The sequence below is a fragment of the Suricata suricatta genome, chromosome 5, assembly GCF_006229205.1.
Source record: "Suricata suricatta isolate VVHF042 chromosome 5, meerkat_22Aug2017_6uvM2_HiC, whole genome shotgun sequence".
Taxonomy (NCBI): domain Eukaryota; kingdom Metazoa; phylum Chordata; class Mammalia; order Carnivora; family Herpestidae; genus Suricata; species Suricata suricatta.
The window spans coordinates 154,295,082-154,317,305 of NC_043704.1; the positions used below are offsets into that span (position 1 = coordinate 154,295,082).

The 22,224-nt window shown below is 45.1% G+C and overlaps 1 protein-coding gene and 1 long non-coding RNA gene across 8 annotated transcripts in view; one reads left to right on the plus strand and one right to left on the minus strand.

Annotated features, from left to right (window-relative positions):
* GOLGA4 (golgin A4) overlaps window positions 1-22,218 on the minus strand; it is a 108,600-nt gene extending 86,382 nt beyond the window's left edge. For all 7 annotated transcript variants that reach the window (XM_029940578.1, XM_029940574.1, XM_029940577.1 and 4 more), the window contains exons 1-2: window positions 22,099-22,218; window positions 9,884-9,973 (exon numbers count right to left, since the gene is read on the minus strand). In XM_029940578.1, the coding sequence (XP_029796438.1) occupies window positions 9,884-9,973; window positions 22,099-22,170 (162 nt within the window). In that variant the 5' untranslated portion in view covers window positions 22,171-22,218. The remainder of the gene's footprint in view (window positions 1-9,883; window positions 9,974-22,098) is intronic.
* Window positions 21,430-22,224, plus strand: part of LOC115292452 — a 17,695-nt gene continuing 16,900 nt past the window's right edge. Inside the window, exon 1 of the long non-coding RNA XR_003909001.1 lies at window positions 21,430-21,633. This is a non-coding gene — a long non-coding RNA (uncharacterized LOC115292452). The remainder of the gene's footprint in view (window positions 21,634-22,224) is intronic.

Sequence of the window (22,224 nt, forward strand, 5' to 3'; positions counted from 1 at the left end):
AAAACAGATGAACATAAGAGAAGGGAAGGAAAAATAATATAAAAACGGGGGGGGGCGGGGGCAAAACATGAGACTCTTCAATATGGAGACCAGACAGAGGGCTGCTGGAGCGGCTGTGGGAGGGGGAGGGGCCGCATGGGTGAGGGGCACTGAGGAATCTACTCCTGAAACCACTGGTGCACTATATGCTATCTAACTTTGATGTAAATTAAAAAATAAGTTAAATAAATACTACTAATAAACAAACAAACAAATAAAATTCCACAGTTAAGAGTGTATTTGAAATTCTAAGAGAAAAATATAAAGTATAGAAAACCCAGACATCTCAAAGGAAGGTGCTGCTAGGGAACAGTTTACACTCCTGCCTCCAGCCCAAGGAAAGGCCAAGTGTGGCTGCACGTCCGACTTCAACCCAGGTCACGATCCTGGGGTTGTGGGATCCAGCCTCACAGAGCCTGCTTGAGATTCTCATTCTCTCTCTCTCGCTCGCTCTCGCTCTCTCGCTCTCTCCTGCCCCCTCTGCCCTTCTCTCCTGCTCCTGCACACCCTCTAAAATAAAATAAATCTTTAAAGAAAAATAGTTTCCACTGACACTACCTCAAAACCTACAGCGCTTTTCTCCCCACCTGCTGTCCTGGTCACTCACTTCTTACCCTGTGAACACGGTAAACACATCAGTTCTTAAACATTCCCAATCAAATGCTGTCTCAATTCCATGTCTCTGAAACTCTGTTCAAATTCTAATCCAAATCTGTTAGAACCTAATTTACTTCTTGTGTGGTTGAGCCATCAGTGGACGCACGCTGACTGGAGTTCTGTGTGTCTGAGCGCTCGCAGAGACACACGGGACTCCCCGCAGGCACCTGCTGACGGCTTTCCATCGGTCCTCCGTGTCTTTCACGCTCACGGTTTTCTCTGTATCTGTGTTTCTGATGGGATTACTTAGTATTCTTTCTGAATACCCTAATTTTCCCATGAATTGGGAGTTGTCTTTTATTTTGACTTATGTTTTACTATCAATTTTTTTTCACTTCAAGGATTACTAATTGGTTCTCTTTCAGATCTACCTAATCAACTTTTGTTTAGGTCCGTTTTTTCCCCTGCAACTTATCTTCTTTTTTCAGAAAATTATTACTTCATATTCAGCTCAGGTCGTGATCTCACGGTTCGTGGGTTCGAGCCCCACGTCAGGCTCTGTGCTGACAGCTAGCTCAGAGCCTGCAGCCTGCTTCGGATTCTGTCTCCCTCTCTCTCTGACCTTTTACTCACTTTAGGTCACTAAAAAGTTTTACTTTTTACGCACTCACTCAGTGAGTGTATGTAAGTCTCTATGCTTTGAAGACAGAGTCGTGTTTCTATCTTCCTAGACACTGTTACATACAGATGTCAGTTGCAATACCTACTATTAGGATACAGTAAACTCATTCTGTTTTTATTTCCAACAATGTGTATTTGAAGAAGTACTTGTGATAATATTTTCTACTAAAGACTCGAGAATAAAACTGTTTGCAGCATGTGGACAGCAGCAGGTGAGAAAACACTCAGCACAGACTAGTGTGCCTGCATGAACGCATCTACTACAGAAAATCTTTCAACAAAAAAGGGAGCAAAAAAGCATAAGGTATCTAACATTCACTTGTCCTGATCACCGCTGAAAAGACCAAGGGTATGTAAAGATGGGAAGAAACTTCTATCAAACTAGGAAGTAGCAATACAGATTCAAGGCATTTTTGCTAAGTCCCAGAGTACCTGAGACTTAAGAAAAGTAAGTCATCAAAGATCACCTCACCACTCTAATTCTGAAAATGCTCAGCACACTCAACAAGAAAGTCGAACTAAAAGTCAGTTCTTCAAAATGATATAAACAAATATTTAGCTTGACTGACAGAGAAGGCTCCTCTTACTAATATAAGGAATGAAAGACGGGAAATTACTACAGCATTTATAGAAATAAAAAGGATTGGGGCACCTGGGCGGCTCAGTCAGTTGAGCGTCCGGCTTTGGCTCAGGTCATGATCTCACAGTTTGTGGGTTCGAGCCCCATGTCGGGCTCTGTGCTGACAGCTAGCTCAGAGCCTGGAGCCTGCTTCAGATTCTGTATCTCCCTCTCTCTCTGACCCTCCCCTGCTCACACTGTCTCTCTCTCTAAAAAATAAATAAAACATTAGAAAAAAATTGTTTTAGAAAAATTTTTCAAAAAAAGTAATAAGAAGGATTTTAAGATCATGCTATGAACAACAGCATGCCAACAAATGAGATAACTTGGATGATAAAGACAAATTTCTAGAAGGATATAAATCACCAAAACTGACTCAAGAAGAAAGAGAAAATGTCAATAGAACTATTTATGAAAAGTAAAAAGACTGAATTTGTAATTATAACACTTCCCACAAAGAAAAGCCCAGGATCAGATGGCTTCATTGGTGAATTATACCAAACATCTGAAGAACACCAATCCTCACAAACTCTTCCCAAAATATATAAGCAGAGGGAATATTTCCCAACTCACTTTATGAGACCAGGATTATCCTGATACCAAAACTAGACATCACAAAAAAGAAAACCACAAACCAACAGCTTCGAAGAAGACAGACACAAAAGTCCTCAACAAAATACTAGCAAATCAAAACCAGCAATAAAAGAGATACACCCTGAACAAGTGGGCTTTATCCAGGAATGTAAGGTTAGTTTAACATCCAAAAACTAATTAATACAACTCACCATATCAAGAGAGTAAGGGACAAAACCACACGCCTGTCTCAGTAAGTACACATACCTAATGACAGAAAGACTAAATGCTTTCCCCTAAGATCAGGAACAATGTGTCTCCTTTCACCACGTCCGTCCAACCACACTAAAGCTCCCAGCCAGAGCGATCAGGAAGAAAATGTTCTAACAGGCAGCCAGATTAAAGGAAGATACAGAACTATCTCTGTTGCCGATGACATGATCTTGTACATAGAAAATACTAAGTAATCCACTAGATAACTATTAGAATCTAACAAACGAATTCAGCAAAGTTGCAGGATACAAACTCAATTGACAAAAATGAATTTAATTTCTACAGAGTAACAATAAGAAAACAAAGAATCAAATTAGAAAAAGTTACATTTACAGTCACATCCAAAAGAATAAAATACTTGTGAATAAATTTAACAAAAGTAGCATAAACCTTAGATTCTGAAAAGTATCCATATTTTGGGAAAAAAAAAAAAAGAAGACCTAAATAAATGGAGGAGAGGGGAAAAAGGAAGGAGAGGGAAGATAGTAAGCTTCCCAACTAGTTAAAACTGATACAGATAACACAAACAGTACACACCCCTCTCCTTACAAACAGAATTGGGAGGAACGTAAATAGAGTAACTATCGAAGTGCGGGCAGCAGGATGCTAATAAGGTGATCTGACGTAGACAGAGCTGATTTAAGGAACGAGTGACCAGCTTACGGCAGGAAGCCTATTAATATAACTCCTCTCCTATCGTTAGATCAAAAGAAAAACTATGAGAACTGATTAGATACCAAGGAAATTTGACGGGGACATTGTTTACTTTCGTTAACTGACAGAGGGGAGGGGCAGGCAGCTCCTAATGTAAAAGGATATCATCTTTGAAAATCAAACGATTAGGGGCAGAATTAACTGCCAACTTAAGAACTACTTCTCACCAATTACTTTCAAGATACTTCTCAGTAATTCCGAAAGAACAACGCCCATAGCCCTGAAACAGGATGAATCTCTAAAATGCACTTACGAATTATCAAAGGCTGAGGGGCACCTGGCTGCCCCGGTAGGTACGTGACTGACCTCTGGCTCAGGGCATGATCTCGCAGTTGGGAAGTCTGAGCCCCATGGAGGGCTCAGTGCGGACAGCTCAGAGCTCCCTGCTTCAGGCTCTGCATCTCCCTCTCTGCCCACCCCTCCCACCCAGTCTCAAAAATAAACAAACATTTAAACAACTTTAATTGAACTCTCAAAAGCAGAGAGCGTCAAGAATCCCTGCCGGGCGATCTCGTGGAACAGTGCAAACGGGCGAGGAATGACGACGACCAGAGAGAACTTCGGGACACCTCCGCTGTACAAGGAGCAAAGAGAGGGGCGCTGGCTGCCTCAGTTGGCGGGGCGTGCGGCGCCTGACCTCAGGGTAGAGTGCTCAAGCCCTGTGTTGGGTGCACACTGCTTGAAAATGAAGTCTTAGTGGGCGAGAGGGAAAGGAAGGAAAAGAAAAAACAAAAGCAAAAAGTCACACACACACACACACACACACACACACACACACACACACAGTGACATCTTTCCTGAATTTTGGGAAAGCATTCCAATCCAAAGCAGCCTAACGCTTCATTATTTCTCCCCTTGTAATGTCACAATAAAAATTTAGTGTCTGTGCTATGCCATTCAAGAACTGACAGGCACAGCAAAGGCCTTTTTGTTTCCATACAATAATAATATTTGGCATAGGATTCACTAATTATGAGTATTTTCATACTTCTGAGTTCATCTGCTCCTCACAAGAACCCTACGACGGGGATATGCATTTCGCCACAACGTTAAGGATCCAAGAAGCTGAAGGCAGTTTTGCCCAACGTCACACGGCAGGTAGGGGATGCGGGCCTGTGGCCCCGTCACTGCAGCAGGCTGTCCCTTGGCATGCAGGGAAGCCAAGGAGCAGAAAAGCATATGGTATATGTGAACAGGCGTCTACTAAACCGGACAGAATCCATCAACTAACTAGAACTGTTTATTGCTAAGCATCTTTTACTTAGGGGAAAAAAGGATTCTAAGAAAATAAACTGACTTCTGGAATTTAATTAAAAACAATACAAAAATACTGAATAGACAAGTCCCTAGGATAGGCACGGCCATGCCTACTCTGGCCCCTAATCTACGGGGAAGCGTGCCTGAGAAACAGCAAGCTGCTGAGCGAGGTACGTGAAGGCACCAGTCCTTCCTTCAGAAGTTCAACAAGGAAAGAGACAGGTAACATCCCCAGGACCTCAGTCCACATAACAGTCTGTCTGTCTCCCTCCTTCATGTGGGGACCTGAGCCGAAGAAGCAGGGCAGGCCTTCCCGTCTTCCATGGCGACCCGCCAGCCAACAACGTAATGAGCACCTCCTATGCTATATTCCTGGTAGTGCCCACAACTCCATAAGGTGAGTATTCTTACTTCCATTTTACAAAGGGGGAACCTGGGTCACTGAAAAGTTAACTTCCAAAGGTCCTCCAGCCAGCAAGCCGCAGAGCCAGGCTGTAAATCCAGGCTGATCCAGGAGACTTCAAAACTCACCCTCTTCTCACTAGTCTATGCCAAACTATATACACAGATTTTCGTCTCTTGGAAAAATCATCAGATTCCGCCATAAAAGAGGAATGAAGTACTAAAACATGCTACAGCACGGATGAACCTAGAAAACACGCTGCCTGCAGGGAGCCGGGCACAAAGGGTGACGAGGTGTGTGGCGCCGTGCACGCAGCGCACCCAGCAGCAAGCAGAGCAGCGTCACCGGGAACAGGGAGCGGGAGCACGGGGAGCAAGTGCGAAACGAGTATGGGCTTATTTCTGGGATAACGAAAATGCCATGGAACTGGAGAGATCTGAGGAACGAACAATATTACAAATGCACCAAGTGCCCCTTGTAAATGGTAAATGTTATGTTACAAGAATTTAATCTCAATTTTAAACAATCATCGAAGTGGAGCAGAGGGCAGGAGGCTCTGGTAGCTTTCTGTGCCCTGGTCAGCCTGGCACATGGTCTTACTCTGCTGTTCTAGAGCACCCTGCTCGACAGAGGCAAAGAAGATTCATCTCAAGCAACAAAAAGGGAGCGAAGCTGTAGGCTGACACTACACGGAGGCCACGCCCAGCGGCCCAAGGACAAAGCATATGTCATCTGCCGTTTCCGCAGGATGAGAGAGTACAGAAGTCTACAGATCTGGGGCGCCTGGGGGGCTCAGTCGGTTAAGCGTCAGGCTTCAGCTCAGGTCATGATCTCACGGTTTGTGGGTTCGAGCCCCACATCAGGCTCTGTGCTGACCGCTAGCTCAGAGCCTGGAGCCTGTTTCAGATTCTGTATCTCCTTGTCTCTCTGGCCCTCCCCTATTCCTACTGTCTCTGTCTCTCAAAAATAAAGAACATAAAAATTAAAAAAAAAAAAAAAGAAGAAGAAGTCTATAGATCTGAGTCCGGGCCGACCTAGCCCGCCCAGCTGCACCTTCGATGCCTGTGACCATACAGGTGATTTCCTGCCTCCTTATAAGGAAGCTTGCACCCAAAGACACACTTATTTAGATTCACAGACAGTATTTACCAACGCAAGAACATAAACACAGGAGGGTCAGCAATAGCTGAAAAAAGGTAAAACCTTTAACTGATCAAATTAACTTAATGAAACCATCTACTTCCCAAGCATTCTGGATCACAAAGACTTTTACTGGATCTACTGGAGAGGTGAACAGAGATTTACATTTTAAGTGAAACTCCCACATTTTGCTAAAAAGAAACATTATAACATTTAAAACAAAAAGTCAGGATCCTAGCCCCCAAGGACTAAACATCTTAGAGGCTTAACAAAGGCAGAACCCCAGGCAGTGGGAGGAGCTGGGCCTTTTAGTCAATAACTTAATTATGAAATGAGGACGTACTTAGTGCAAAATAAATCAAACTGACGTTTAGTCTGCCTTGTACTTTGTGGTCAAAAATACCTTTCAGAGTTGTCAGAAAATATTTCAAAAGCAAAGAGATGAAAGGATGCTGCTGCTCTTTCCATCGGAAATGACTTCTGAAGTAAACCCAAAGAAGCACAGGATGTTTAGGATCGAAATTTGGGAATTTGGGAAGAAATAACAAAATAACCTTTACTTACTTAGCCTATTATAAAAGAATGTTCAAATCATCCCTTTCAAGAAGGATTATTTTGGGGGGAAAAGATTATTTTGTAAAGAAATATTCAATTAAAATGTTTTTTTTAATGTTTTTTTTAATATTTTATTTTTGAGAGGGAGAGAGACAGAGCATGAGCAGCGGAGGGGCAGACAGAGAGGGAGACACAGAATCTGAAGCAGGCTCCAGGCTCTGAGCGGTTGGCATAGAACCCAAGGTGGGTCTCGAACTCAGGAGCTGTGAGATCAGGCCCTGAGCTGAAGCGACACAAGGAAAGTGTGCATGTACTTCCTACGTCCACACAAGTCTGCCAGATCTTTACATGTGCGCACCAAGGACAGAGCATAAGACGCCACTGACTTTGAGTGCAATAACTGTACTATAAAGTGTTTATTTCGCTATCGACATCTATAAAGAGTTTAAAAGTTTTGTTTTACTGTAACTTTCATCAAAAGGTTCACATCTGCACCCACCCTGTATCGCGGCAGTCCCTTCCCCGGTCTGTATCCTACGGAAGAACAGCACACATGTCCGTGCACGCTACTCAGCACAGTACTACTCGTAACGCTGACAAAATTATACCACTTGACTTATAATACTGACACTTTCTCCAGCCTCATCTAGAGAATCAATGCAAACCCAATCAATATCTCCATAGGTTTGTTTTGTTGTTGTCATTGTTTGTGTTCTATTTTGTTGTTTGTTTTTGTGAGACTTGAAAATCTGAATCTAAAATTTATATGGAATTTATATGGAAAGGAATAAGAGTAACAAGACGTTCAAGAACAAGGTGGGGTGCTGGGGTGTATCCCCCCAAATGCACATGTTGAAGCCCTAGCCCTCAAACTGTGATGTTATTTGGAGGCAGAGCCTCTGGGGTGTAATCAGTCAGCTAAGGGCAAGAGGCTGGGCCTTCATGATGGCATCGATTAGTGCCCTTATAAAAAAAGACAGGAAAGCTGTCTCTCCCACCACTCCCACCCACCCCTCTCCTCCTGGGTGCACGTGGTGAGGAGGGCCCACACTAAGACCTCATGAGAACACTGCTACCTCTGGAAAAGAGCCCTCCCTGGACAGCCAGTCTGCTGGCACCTTGATCTCGGATTGCCCGCCTCTGGAGCCATGAAAAAGAAATGTTTGTTGTTTAAGCCCTAGTCTACGAAATGTTGTTAAAGAAGCCCAAACTGACTAAGACAGGAAGGACCTGCTCTACAGAGAGGGCAAGGTTTAATATAAGACACTGATTAAAGATTTAATATAAAATATTAGGACAGTGTGGTATTACATCACAGACAGACAAAGCAAACCAGGGAACAGAACAGAGAGCACAGAGACAAATCCCCTCAATATAGACTCCATTTCTGAAAACGAGGTCGCACACGAGAGGGACGTGGAAAGAAGGGGAGGACTGGATAGCGTTACGGGGGTGGGGTGGGGGGAGCACAGGCTTGATCCCTGCCTCCCACCAAACTGACACAACCATTTCCAAACGGAATGTAGATCCAAATGTGAAAAGTAAAACGGGATGTGAGACGATGTGCAGCCTGGGCGAAGGAGAGCAAGAGGCACATGCTTCTAGCCATGGAGTGACCGAGTCGCAGGGACACAGGTCTGGCACAGAGGCTATGACCACGGGTCCCGTGACGTCCCTGCGTGCTGACAGGCGGCGGCCATGATTCAGGAGAGCCCGCGGGACTCACAGACTTGCCAAATCACTACGCTGAACACCTGAAACTGGTGCAACATCGTGTGTCAAACATATTTCAATTAAAAAGAATTTTTTGGAAAGTAAAACAGTAAAATAATCTCAGGGTAAGAAAGAATTCTCTAAATAGAAACAAAAGCACTAGCCATAAAGTATTAATAAGCCGAGTACAATAAAACTAAGAATTCCAGTTCATCAAGGGACACCATCAGGAGAGTAAAAGGGAAGCCACAGAGCAGGAGACGCGCAGGCCACGTCCAATAAAAACTCCAAATCAACAAAAGACAAACCAACAGAGAAAGGAGCAAGCTACATCAACAAGCACTTTGCACACACACAAAAGTATTGAAAGGCCAATACACAGATGAAAAACGCCCAGTCCTATTAGTCATCTACTAAAGCTACAGTAAGAGACCAGCACACACCAGAGTGGCTGAAACTGAAAAGCCTGGCAAGGAGGGAGAGCGACAGCAACTTCCAGAAGCCCCTGGCAGAAAGGGAAAGTTCCACAACTATTCTGAACACCAACGGGCATCATCTCCTAAAGTGCTGGAACTACAGACGCCCTCTGACCCGGTGGTCTGCTCCCGCGGACACAGCAGAAGGCATGCGGGTATGTGGTGCCAGAACGGGACAGTGATGCTCACGGCAGTGTGGTCTTAATAACCAGACGCTGTAAACAGCCCAAGTGCTTTTTACAACAGAAGGCAGACACAGCTGGTACTAAAAGAAGAGGAAGGAAACAAATACCGAAAGGTCAGGATGACAGTGATCTTTAGGGGGGAGAAAATGTGCTAGGATCTGGCGGTGCTCCTTTTCTCGACCTCAGCGGTGCTTACGCGGGGTTCACAGCACAACAGCTGACTGACTTGTGCTTTTCTGTTTTACTCTCTTCCGTATCTGTGTCACAGTTCACAGTAGGAAAAAAAGTTGAAAAAAAATCTATTCTAACTATGGTGCTAGCTGCAAGTCACAAATCAGTTACGTTACTACACGGTTTCTAATCAACAGCTTGAAAATATAAAACTTGTCCCTGTATGTTGCTACGTTGAACGATTTATTATCAGATTATTATAAACCTCAAATATTAAAGGCAGTATATATTATCCTCTCAAATTAAGGTTCTCAAAGAAGACACACTTTACAAAAACATAATTACTATTTACAAAAAAAGAGTAACTGCTAATAAAACAACTGGCAATTAAAGAACTAGCCCGTTACAATAAGGTAGTATACGGCCTACAGTTTAGATTAATAAGCTCCCTGCAAGAGGTTTATTGAGGAAGAAATTCCAAACTCACCTCCCTGTTGGGGGTACCTTCATCAAGCTGCTCCGTAAATGAAGAGGTCCTGCTCCCGGCTCTTGTTGGCGTTGAACTACTGGAGGAAGCCTAGATTAAAAAATTATTGCACAAATTAGAAAGACTTCATTGATTAATGGGCTATATACCGTGGAGTCCTTCTCCAGCCCCCGCCCAAAGAACCCCGTGAAAGCAAGGAAAAAGACACACACATGAAGAACAGAAAACAATACCTACAACATAATCCACTAGAAGCCCTAGGCTGCCCACCTGGCCCCTGGAATGCCTCCGCCACCAGGCAGAGCCATGGTCTGAGCGGTGGCAACTTTCTGAGGCCGCGCGTCTTCATGTAAGGCGGAGAAGCTAACGTAAGATAACATCAGGGTAAACGGAAACCAGTTGAGGAGTATATGAAACTCTCTGTACTATTTGGGCAATTATCCTCTAAATCAAAATTATTCCAAACTTAAAAGTTCACTGAAAACAATAAGGTTGCCAATTTAATCTTTAAAGGGATTTCCAGCTCTAACATTCAATATGTAATGCACCGGCAAACATTTCGTTTTTTTTTACTGTTTATTTATTTGAGAGAGAGGGAGTGTGCACAAGGGGGGAAGGGCAGAGTAATGAGGAGAGAATCCAAAGGAGGGATCCCTGCTCAGCATAGAGGCCAACACGGGGCTCGATCCCATGGCCCTGGGATCATGACCTGAGCCAAATGAAATCAAGAGTTGGACCCTTAACCAATGGAGGCACCCCACAGGCAAACATTCAAGGGCCTTGCTTTAAGTCTACCTTGCACACTGCAGCTTGATCCTGAGATCAACCCATTTAATTCTGTAAAAGACAGCCTAGCTCCTCTAATTCTCAGGATAAAATCCTTTAGGAGAAAGGTCCAAAATTTAAACTAGAAGGTTAAGGTATACGCTAAGGTGAATTAAAAACAAGTCCTAAAAGCATGAAGTCCAGACCCTACAATCCTCCCTCACCTACACATGGAATTCATCTGCACATAGAAATAAGTCTCAATGTCTTCCCCTTTTGTGGTCTGCATAGCTTTACATAAATAAAAGGCACTTGATAACTATTTGTTAAATAAATGAGTGATGAATGAGCAAACGGAACGCTGATCTATCTGACGGGCGCAGACTGTGATGGCGAGGCCAGAGCGATCCTCAGGAACAGTGCACACACAGACACACAGACACACAGACACACATGTGGTCTACAGCAAGTGTAACCCTGCAAATTAAGATAGATGGTCCATGAACGGTTAGATACAAACGGCCATTCATGCGGGGGAGAGACACCAATCGGAAGTTTCCTTCACACGTAAGCTGTAGTAAAGATCTCTTCAAGCTCTGACTTAAACTCCAGGTAGTTAACACACAGCGTAATAGTAGTTTCAGGGCTACAATGTAGTGATTCAACACTTCCACACAATACTCTGTGCTCATCACAGGTGCACTCCGTAATCCCCATCACCCATTTAACTCACAGGTTTTAAAAATTGCAATACAAATGAACATGAGAGTCTACTTCTATAATCACCGAAGGGGAAAGAGATTTTTATGTCAAAAGCAGAAATCAAAAGGAAACAGTTTAATTGGGGGGGAATGTCAACAAAATAATGACAAAAAATTTAATAACCTTTTTTAAACTTCTAAACCGCTCTTTTAAAAGTCCGTAAACTAGAACTCAGAAAACTTACTAACCCGGTCCCCCGGTCACCTAGAGCAGGGGCCCTGAGCTCCCGGCACACACAGCCATGTGAAACTCCTGAGTCACAGGGAGGGATGTGAGCAAACAGACGCAGGAACGGGAAGCTCGTCGTCCGGGCAACGGAGAGAAGCGTCCTGCGGCGCAGCCGTCCAGTCGCTGGAAAAGCACGCCCGCCTGAAAGCGTTTACAACCGCCAATGCGTCTTCATACTTTGGCTTCCCGTGAGCCTACTCGGTAACTGACAGCCTCGTCGGCTCTGGGTTCACTGGCAAGATCAGAGGCTGCCGTTTACAAAGGTGAAGAAAAGTAGTACCACTTGGCAGGCCTGGCCTCACGGCTGCCAGGTCTCCCCCGGCTGCAGGAGTGCGGATCGCAGACATCACATTCGACTGTAAGATGTGAAACATGCACAAAACACTAACCGCACTTGAGCATTTATCCGAAGGGGCCTGGACCTTTAATGGGATATCTTCACTTCAAAATATAAATGGATTTAGGATCACCTGGGGTGGCTCAGTCGGTTGAGCACCTGACTCTTGACCTCAGCTCAGATAATGATCTCACAGTTAGTGAGTTCGAGCCCCACTTCAGTCTCTGCACTGACCCCGGAGCCTGCTTGGGACATTCTCTCTCTCTCTTCTCTCTCTCTCTGCCTCTCCCCGCTCACTCTCTCTCCCTGAAAATAAATAAACTAAAAACAAAAATCAAAATATAAATGGATTGAGATTCCTTCCAACTAAACTTGGTCTAATTAATTCTGACAGCCACAAGAAGCTCAGATAGGTTTCACAATTAATAACTTTATTGCCCACCAATGGATCATGAACTAACCACAGGCCTCAATTCAGTGTAAGAAAACCCTTCGGTCGCTGTGGTAGCCAGAATTCCGAGATGACCCCAATGAGCCTCCCCCTGTAAGTGTGATGATCACGCCCCCGATTATCTCACTTTACATAGGAACGTGGACCTCTACAGGCATGTTGAAGGCTACTGATCGGCAGTCTTTGAGTCAATCCAAAGAGTAGCTGCATGGTCTGGCCTCGTCACAAAAGCCCTTCCAACGAGACTGCGAGGGCAGAGACAGGGCAAAAGGCAGAGAGGTGCGCTCTTGCTGTCCTGGAAGAAAGCAAACGCCTGGGAGGGCCAGGTGACAAGGAGCCGCAGGCAGCCTCTGGGAGCCGAGTGGCCCCTTCAGCAGCGAGGAAGAAACAAGAAAGAACCTCAGTCCCACAACCACGTTCGACTAAACTCTACTAGGACCACGCGAAGGTGGAAGAAAACCCTAAGGCCCAGATGCGGACGCAGGCCGGCTGGCGTCCTGGGAGGCGCTCAGTGGGGCGGCCAGGCGCCCACACTGACTCCTGACCCACAGACCATGGAGTAACGGCCGGGTCATTAGGCACCAAGATTGCAGAGCCTTGTTCTGCAACATTAGGAAACATACACCAGCACTTTTGGGAACAGTAAGCCTTGACTGGCTTGGCGCTATGCCATGACTTTTCATTACCCATCAAGACTCTGCCCAGAGGTCACCCGCTCTCCAGAAACGCCTTCCTGCGTGCAGCCACAACACCCCGTACCCACTATACTAGGGTAACTGTCTCTCTACCCCATGGTCCCCTTCAAGGCAAATGCAATGCTCGGCAGGAGCATCGAGGACGCACTGTTAAAGAAGTGCCCTATGACTGCAAACGCTTCTTTTTAAGGTAGGTTCCCTGCCCAGCGTGGGGCGTGACCTCACAGCCCTCAGATCAAGAGGCACATGCTCTACCAACTGAGCCACCCAGACACCCCAACAAATGCTTTTACTCTTTTGAGCCTCACAACCGATCCGAAAGGTAAGCAGCGCAGATTCTGTCGTCCCCAATGTCTCTCCTCTGAAGAGAAAACGAGCAGCCCGGGGTGCCTCCGCGGCTTGCCCAGGCCGCGTCTGGGTTCTGGGTTCGGACACAGGCCTTCTGACTCCCTCATTCACTTCCCTGGTGTTCTTTGGATCACTGTTTCTCAGATTTCTCACTGGGACCACAAGGTGAAGAGACAAAACAAAAAAAAACCCTTTTGGGGCGCCTGGGTGGCTCAATCTGTTAAGCACCTGACTCTCGGTTTCAGCTCAGGTCATGATCTCACGGTTTCATGAGTTCAAGCCCCACCTTGGGCTCTGTGCTAGCAACTGGGAGCCCGCTTGGGATTCTCTTTCTTCTCCCTCTCTCTCTGCCCTTCCCTTACTTATGCTGTCTCAAAATAAATGAACTTAAAAGAGAAAAAAAAAACCCACCCATTTTAGAGACACATCAAAAACAAAAATCTTACAGAACCTTAATCTTTATGACACAGATGTCATATTTCCTGACTCAGCTACTCTTTCATTAAAAAAAACCACCGCTCAATCCACTGAGTGCACAGCCCTCTTCACGGGCTCTCCCCAGGCCACGCCGTCCTCCGGAAGCAGTGTGTACAAACTCAGCCACCGACTCGCAGCCCCGAGTACATCAGATATAGAAATGTGTTTTAGTTGTCATGAAAAATAAAAATTAAAAAGCATTAACTCTAGGACGAACAATATAATCTAAAGATAACAAAAACACAAAATTTGGATATTCATATTACTGAAAAGTTCTATATATCTTTTAATTCTATGAGAGAGAGAGCATGCGCGCGTACACATGCACAAGAGACGAGCCCCAAGCAGGCTCCACACTGTCGGCACAGAGCCCGGCGTGGGGCTCGATCTCACAAACTGTGACATCGTGACCTGAGCCAAAATCAAGACTCAGATGCTTAACTGACTGAGCCCTCTGGCGCCCCTGTCAGGTTCTACATATTGTCAAAACCGTGAGAGCCAAAGTTTACTCATCAGGGGCTCTATTACCTGGGAGTTTTCATGGGAAGAATTATTCAAGATGGCTGGACTGTTCGACTTAGAAAACTACAGACGTAAATATAAGTACAGGCACAGGCCCGGATACAGACGCCCGCCGAGGGTCACAGGTCACACCGGCTAACCCTCACCGACGCCTGAGAGGCTCGGGGGGTAAAATGAGGGGTATCCATTCTGAATGTATAACTTTCTGAAATCAATTAACACATTCTAGCTTTTAAAGATAAACAGAAACTGAACATAATTTAACACTGTCTAGGTCGGTTGTCACTCTTGGAACTCGCAGTGAGTCTCCTCTGCTCACTTTAGCCCACTGCTCGTTTAGAAACTGGGCAGTTACACGTACTGCAATTCCAGACAAAGTGCGCCCGAGGAGGGGCAGCTGGGGGGCTCGGCCAGACGGGCATCTGACTTGGGCTCAGGTCTTGATCTCGCGGTTTGTGAACTCAAGCCCCACCTCAGGCCTCTGCTGTCAGCACAGAGCCTGCTTCGGATCCTCTGCCCACCCCACCCCCACCCTTCCCCAGCTCCTAGTCTCTCTCTTGAAAATAAACATTAAAAAAGAACAGAATGAAGAAGATTTAAATGAAGAACTTTTTAAAGTTTCCTTATAAACAACTTAGGTTAGCTATGCAATATGAAGTTGGTGACATTAATATTTGGCTGCTTTTGACTTAGTTCATGATTTAAGTTATGCCTCAAGGAGATGAGATGTTATTCTTACATAAGCATAACAAAATCTGGCTTCCTTTTTCCCTCGCACACCCATGGATAATCAGCCATGGCAAGGACACAAGAGCAGAATCCTTATCACAGCCCTGCTGAAAGCCTCTTCCGAATCTTTATTTTTTTTACATTTATTTATTTTTGAGAGACAGAGTGTGACAGAGTGTGAGTGGGGAGGGGCAGACAGAGGAGACACAGAATCTGAAGCAGGCGCCAGGCTCCAAGCTGTCAGCACAGAGCCCGAAGCAGGGCTCGAACCCAGGAACTGTGAGATCATGACCTGACACGAAGTCAGACACTTAATCGACTGAGCCACCCAGGCGCCCTAAGTCTCTTCCAAATCTACTCGACATTCCAGCTCGACAGGAATGGCCAAAGTAACTTGGGAGTTAATTCTTCACATGAACCTCTAGGTATTCTAACTGCCAAAATTCTTAGGGCTTTCACCTGTCCTTAATAAGCACCTTCCGTCCCCTGACATCTAAAATAGTGCCGGAAATGAATACTGCTGCTCACGTTATAAGTGCTTACCTCTCAAAACAAGCCTTTTAATACAGTGAAATCCACTCACCCAAAGTAGTTTAAGAAAACTTCCAGTCAAACATGGCAGATGGACTATATGCTCCCACTTACCCCCCAAAGAGTTAAGAAATTTCAACCGATTTTCAGAAGACTGGTATGAAGAAGGAACAGTAAAGTATTTAACACAGAAGAAGATACTACAACCCCAAGGACCTACAGATGGGAACAGTGAGGAGAGGCAAGCCTATTTTAACCCTCAGAACCATAAGAAGCAAAAAATATAATGCAAGATGCAAAAGTGAAGCGATAAGATCAAAACAGGGCATTGGCTGCAAGACCCCAGCCCCGTCCCAGCTCAGAGAGCCTCTGAGGAACCTGAAGGGCCAATGAGGCTCCAAACTGGGCGAGCCCACGCTGGGGAGGAGGGACAAGGCGAGCACATCCGGAGTCTCGGGGGCATTACGTCATACCGCCCACAGTGAAGGAGCCCTGCTTCCAGAAAGGGCAGCGCGGCTTGGAGCCCCTCAAACGCATCAGGCTTCTCTGGAGAAACCAACTGATCTCTTTAAAAAGAACTGCGTCAAGGTCCATCCACTTTCCTACAAATGGCCATATTTCATTCTTCCTCATTGCCATATAGTACTCCATTGGACCTTGAGGGTGTCATGCTAAGCGAAATAAGTCAGGCAGAGAAGGATAGATACCATATGTTTGCATTCATAGGTCTAACAGGAGAGACCTGGCAGGGGACCATGGGGAGAGGAAGGGGGAAAGAGAGCAGGGGAGAGTGAGGAACACAGATCAAGGGAGACTACTGAATACTGACAATGAACCATGGACTGAAAGGGGAGGGGGAGGGAGAAAGGGGGTGATGGTCATGGTGGGGGGCACTTGTGGGGAGAAGCACTGGGTGTTATATGGAAACCAATTTGACAATAAACTATTATAAAAAATTTTTTTAATAAATAAATAAAAAGAACTCCGGTTACCAGCACGGTGACAGTTTCCCCAACGTAACTCAGCAGGGAGCCCCAGTGCCTCTCGGTCACATGCCATCTCCAAAGAGTATCAGATTTTTAGTGCCTCACCTTTAAATATGAATGGATAGCCCAGAGCACTCAATAAAGTTTCCAAAGTAAAAAAGTGAGCCCCCCAAAAAAAACCCAAACTAGAACAAACAAAACAATAAAGATTAAAAGAAAACTTCAAAACAAAACAAATCACCATTATCCTCAGAGTGATTAAAAATATTACATCTATATAACAAGAACAATGCTATGAAAAAGCAAAAGAGAGTAAGAAACAGCCCTTAGAAATTTTAAGAGAGCCAAAATTAATTAAAAATTCAATTGAAAAGTTTGAGAAGTTGAAGAAATCTCTAGAAAGTAGAGCAAAACCAAAAACAACCAAATACTCGCGGTTGTGCATGCACGCACACACACCACCACCAAAAATAGAAACTAAAGGGTAAAAGAAAAAAAGAGAAAAAATCTATCCTGAAGGCACAAAAACTACCCCAAACTGCAGCTCAGGAGAAAAGAGAAAGAACAAAGGGGAGGGAATTATCAGAGAAATTATACCTAAGAGTTTCCAAGCACGTCAGCGCAAGACAGGAGTCACCATGCAGTGCCCACAGAGTGTCCAGACCGATGCATACAGAAATCGTGCAAAGGCACATTTACCGTGAAACTTGAAACAAGATATAAAGGGAAGATCCTAAAGTCTCCAGGAAGAAAGACACGGCAGAATGACAACGGACTTCTCAAGAGCAACGCTGCAAACAGAAAACAACGGATCGATGCTCCCAGAATCATCGACATCGGCAGGAAACCCGTAAGTACAGTTTATAATGTACAAATCGACAAACCAGCAAAGCAACAAGATCTTGCTACTAGAAATATGAGGTGAAGTATCTGGGCAAACAAAACATTAAGAACACGGAGAACAGGCCTGGAGGGCCGGAGCGGACAGTGGGGTTTTGCCTAACACCGTGTTAGCAGTGCTTGGCCTTTTTAAACCATGTACTCTATGACTTTGATAAAAATAAAAGCCAACGTTTGTTTTAAAATTTAAATTAAATATCACGAGTAACATGTTCAATACAAGGCGCCCAGTAAAACGTAAAGGCCTGACGGGGAGGCGCCCTGTGTCTCATCTTCAGCCTGACCAGGAGCTGACAGCGGGCAACAAGGGGCTGCCGGCTCCGCGGCGTCAGGGGCCAGCTGCTGCTAACCCGCATCTCAAGGCCAGTCACGAGGTGCGTGCTAACTTAACCAAGCGATTCTATAAAATAAATAAGAAAAATCAGATAGTATCCTTACAATCTAAGGAATCTGTCCTTGTTGAGAATTTATAATTTAAAATCAAGCATTTCAGGGGCGCCTGGGGGGCTCAGTCCGGTAAGCGCCAGACTTCGGCTCAGGTCATGATCTCACAGTTCCTGGGTTCTGAGCCCCGCGTCGGGCTCTGTGCCGACAGCTCAGAGCCTGGAGCCTGCTTTGGTTTCTACGTCTCCCTGTCCCTCTGCCCCTCCCCTGCTCATGCTCTGTCTCTCTTTATCAAAAATAAATAAAGCTTAAAAATTTTTTTAATATTTCAGAAGATGAATTTATGTTTAGGTACATCATGGTGATTAGGTTTCTAGCATAAGAATGTAGACTGAATACTACTGTTTACCTCCTCTCCCTCCCCAAAACCTATTGACACAAAGGTTAAGAAAAAAGTAGAAAAATAAATTAATCAAAACTCAAAAACAAGACAGAGAACATCAACGGTGAAAACATCATAACAAAATTCTGAAGACTCAAAGGCAAAAGGATTCAAATTGGTTGCGAAATCAGGGCAAACTCCAAATCTGCACAGAAGGCTGAAGAAGAGTCAGCAGCAAATTCCTCCACTACGAAAAGAGATCACGGGTTTAAAGGACTAGAATGGGAAATTACTGTCCTCACTGTTCCTCTTGGGGATTAATTAAGAGTTTGTGTGGCACACAGGACTTGAGGTCAGCCTCCTCCAACCCGAACGTATTTAGTGGCGCTCCCTTTCACTATCAAGAACGTGAGCATGATAAATTATACGGTCACCTTTCAAGTCTGTAGACCCTCTTGGTTTAGGCTGGCAGAACCTCTCTCCACACAGGAGAGAAGCGCATCAGAGCAGAGAAAATCCACGTCATCCACAAAATAAATCACCCTCTAGGACTTCACAAGTAAAAATGAACAAACAACAATCACAAGACAAAAAAGCAAACAACAATTACCCCCCAAAAAAGGCAAAACAAAAGACGATCAATAAGAATATAACAAGTGACCCAGAAAAATCAGATAAATCAAGAAACAGAACTTGGGGCGCCTAGATGGCTCAGCCAGGTGAGTGTCCAACTCTTGATTTCAGCTCAGGTCTTGATATCAGGGTCATGAATTCAACCCGTGTTGGAGCCTCCTTAACAAAAGTTAAAATAATAAAAAATAAAATGTTTTAACTTCATTTTTAATTGGTGATTACTTAGGCTCAAGTCATCATCAGAGTTGATTAAATAATTACTTAAAGTAATATCTGCACGGATGGATGCAAATTTCTTAGTACCAACCAAAGAGAAGTGATTGGGGAATATCAGAAGGTTACCTTGTTTTTATTAAATGCTTTCAAACTCTTAAGGGACACCACAGTATATCACTGTCATTATTGCTGGAAAATTTTACAAATACTGTAATGAAAATGGTTCATTAATCCCAGAATTATCTATGCCTAACAACTCATCTACTAGAAACCTACCTACCAGGCCACCTCACCCATGAAAAGGACCAGGAAGTATGCACACAAAGGCCTTCTAAAACCTCAAAACAAATGTCTCAAAGTTTGTGTTGATACACTAATGAATCCCTCAGGTACTCGCCCTTATTTCACACAAAATTTTGGAAGCTTACGTGTCTTGATTCAAAGACCGCAACACTTCAAAAGCAGAGCGAAGAAAGACAAGGCAGACAGCACGGGAGGTTACAAAATTACAAAAAGTAGACCAAGAGCCAACAACAAACCCTCTTGAGCAGGTAAAAGGGAAAAATGCCTTTCACACCCTGTTAAACTCTTGAGGGCATGGCTCCTCTGATCTGAGACCAGAGCAGAATCAAGTTTCTACCAGTAGATGATCGCTAACAATGTAACTCTTTATGTTCTCGAAAAATATACATATTATCAAAGAGGATTTATAAAAATCTTTTATACACAAAGTGATTTTATTTATCGAGGTGTACAAGCTCAGGGACTATGTGAGCTTGCTCCTAACTTTTCTACTATTCTAAAAACCACCTCTCTCAGGTAATGCACAGAAACAATCCATTTTGGTGAAAAAACTGAACGTTATGAATAAGAAAACTGATCTGGTGCACACAGGTGGCTCAGTCAGTCGAGCATCTGACTCTCGGTTTCTGCTCAGGCCATGATGCCAGGGCTGTGGGATGGAGCCTGCGTGGCGCCTGCCTAAGGTTCTCTCGCTCCCGCTGCCCGCCCCTCCCGCTCTCGCTCCCTCTCTAAAATAATAGTAATAGCTCACAAGCACTTCTTTCTTAAACTATTGTCACTGCCTGTATATAAACATACTTTATTTACATATTTCCCTCCGCAATACTGGGCTCACACTTCACACGCTGCTTCTCACTCTGCCCTTTCACACAAAACCTGTGCGCGTTACCGCCTCCTTTTCCGTAGCTGTGTGACATCAGGCAAGTTAATCTCTTTGAGCCTCACTCCTTCATCTAGAAGAGTGTCTACCTCTTTGGTTTATATAAGAATTAAATAAAAGAATCACCTAAAATGCAAAGCAAAATGCCTCTCACTTAGTCAGAACCCAATAAATGTCCGATTTTGTTAAGGATGCATGATAGCCGACGACTGAATACGATCTATTAACTAAGTTTTAATTTTTGGCCAGTTTTTACCTATTAAAACAGCACTCCAATAAAAATCCACGAGGCCCAATCTTTAATGCATCCTAAACTTTCTCAGGATAAATTTCTAGAGATGGAATCTTGGATCAATTGTATTTTTAAACATTCCCAAATGTAAGTGCTTTACATTCACTAATATGGTATTTCCCCACATTCCTCATTTCCACCCCACTTTTTAAGTCTTTTGTTTGTTAATGACCGTGTTTTGTACCGTTACTCAAGCTCACAGTTAATGGTATGAAAAGTAAGATATTCAGTATTTAGATTTTATTAGCTATTCACATTTTACTGAGGAGAATGAACAAGGCTTCAGGGTCATGTTCCAATGTATTTCAGTTTTACTCTACACGAGCTTTAGCTTTTAAGACAACTTCAACGTACAGTTCCAGAATCGACTCAGTGCAATAACTAATTTGGTAGCTGGTAATCAGTTGCTTAACGGTTGTTTAGAAAGCTGTGTAAGATAAATGCTATATTTTTAAAATGTATCTTTAAATGTCTCCAAATTAATCAAAACTCAGCTTTTCTTACAGAAACTCTAAAACTGAGACAGAACTGATCAGTCCGTTGAGACGGACAAAAGCTGGGAAGAACTTAGCAGAAGCCCTCATCTTTGCTCAAGGGACCAACTGCAGCGAGCACCACAACACATTTTGTCACCGGTGTCTAGGAGACGGTTTCTTTAAATTAACCGTGCTAACACGCCCCCTTTTTCCTAGAAACTGTCATTTCCTGAAGCAACAGCGGACGGAACCAGACTCTCAGAGAAGCAGAAGACCGGCTGGGGACAGGCACAAGCCAAGTTACGCGAAGTGACTAACTCGTGACGGCCTCGGGCACTGGACGCCGGCCACGTCGCCTCCTCTTTCGGGTCCGACGCTCCTGCGCGCAGGCCGGCCCGGAGCGGCTCGGCCCTCGGCCCCGGACCACCGGCCGGCCTGACCCTCGCCTAACAGGTCAGGATCCCGCGCGATCCCGGCCCTGCACACATACTCCACCTCCGGTCGGTGATGGGACAGGAAACTTCCGCCAAGAAGTCAGAGAGGACAAGGGACCCAAGCTTTCCCATCCCGCTCTCATTCTTGAGTTGGGGTCTCGGCCGGGGCGGGGGGTGGGAGGGGGCCAAACGTCCTGCAAGGTCGGAGCCCCTCCCACCTATTCCAGGCGAGCGTAGCTGCGCTGGGGAAACCTAGAGGTCAGGCGTCCCGGAGGACCGGGCCGCGCACCCACCTCCGGAACGGAGTGTGAGGACTGGGGGCCGGGTCCCCGACACTGCGGACCCGGGCCGCCCTGGGCCCGTTCCCGGCCCGGAGTTAGGGGGAAATCCTCAAATTAGAGGTCAAGGGTCGCGGAAGAGCGCTCCCGCCTCCGGGCCCGGAGCCGGGACGGGGGCCGCCAGGGACGGCGCGGCGCCACCGCACCTGCGTCGAGGCCAGAGCCTGCTGGAGCTGCTGCTGCTCCTCGCTGAGCCTCTGCTTCAGTTTCCGGAACATGGCGCAGCGCGGCGTCCCGGGCTTGAGACCCGAGGGGCAGGTGCCCGGGAGACC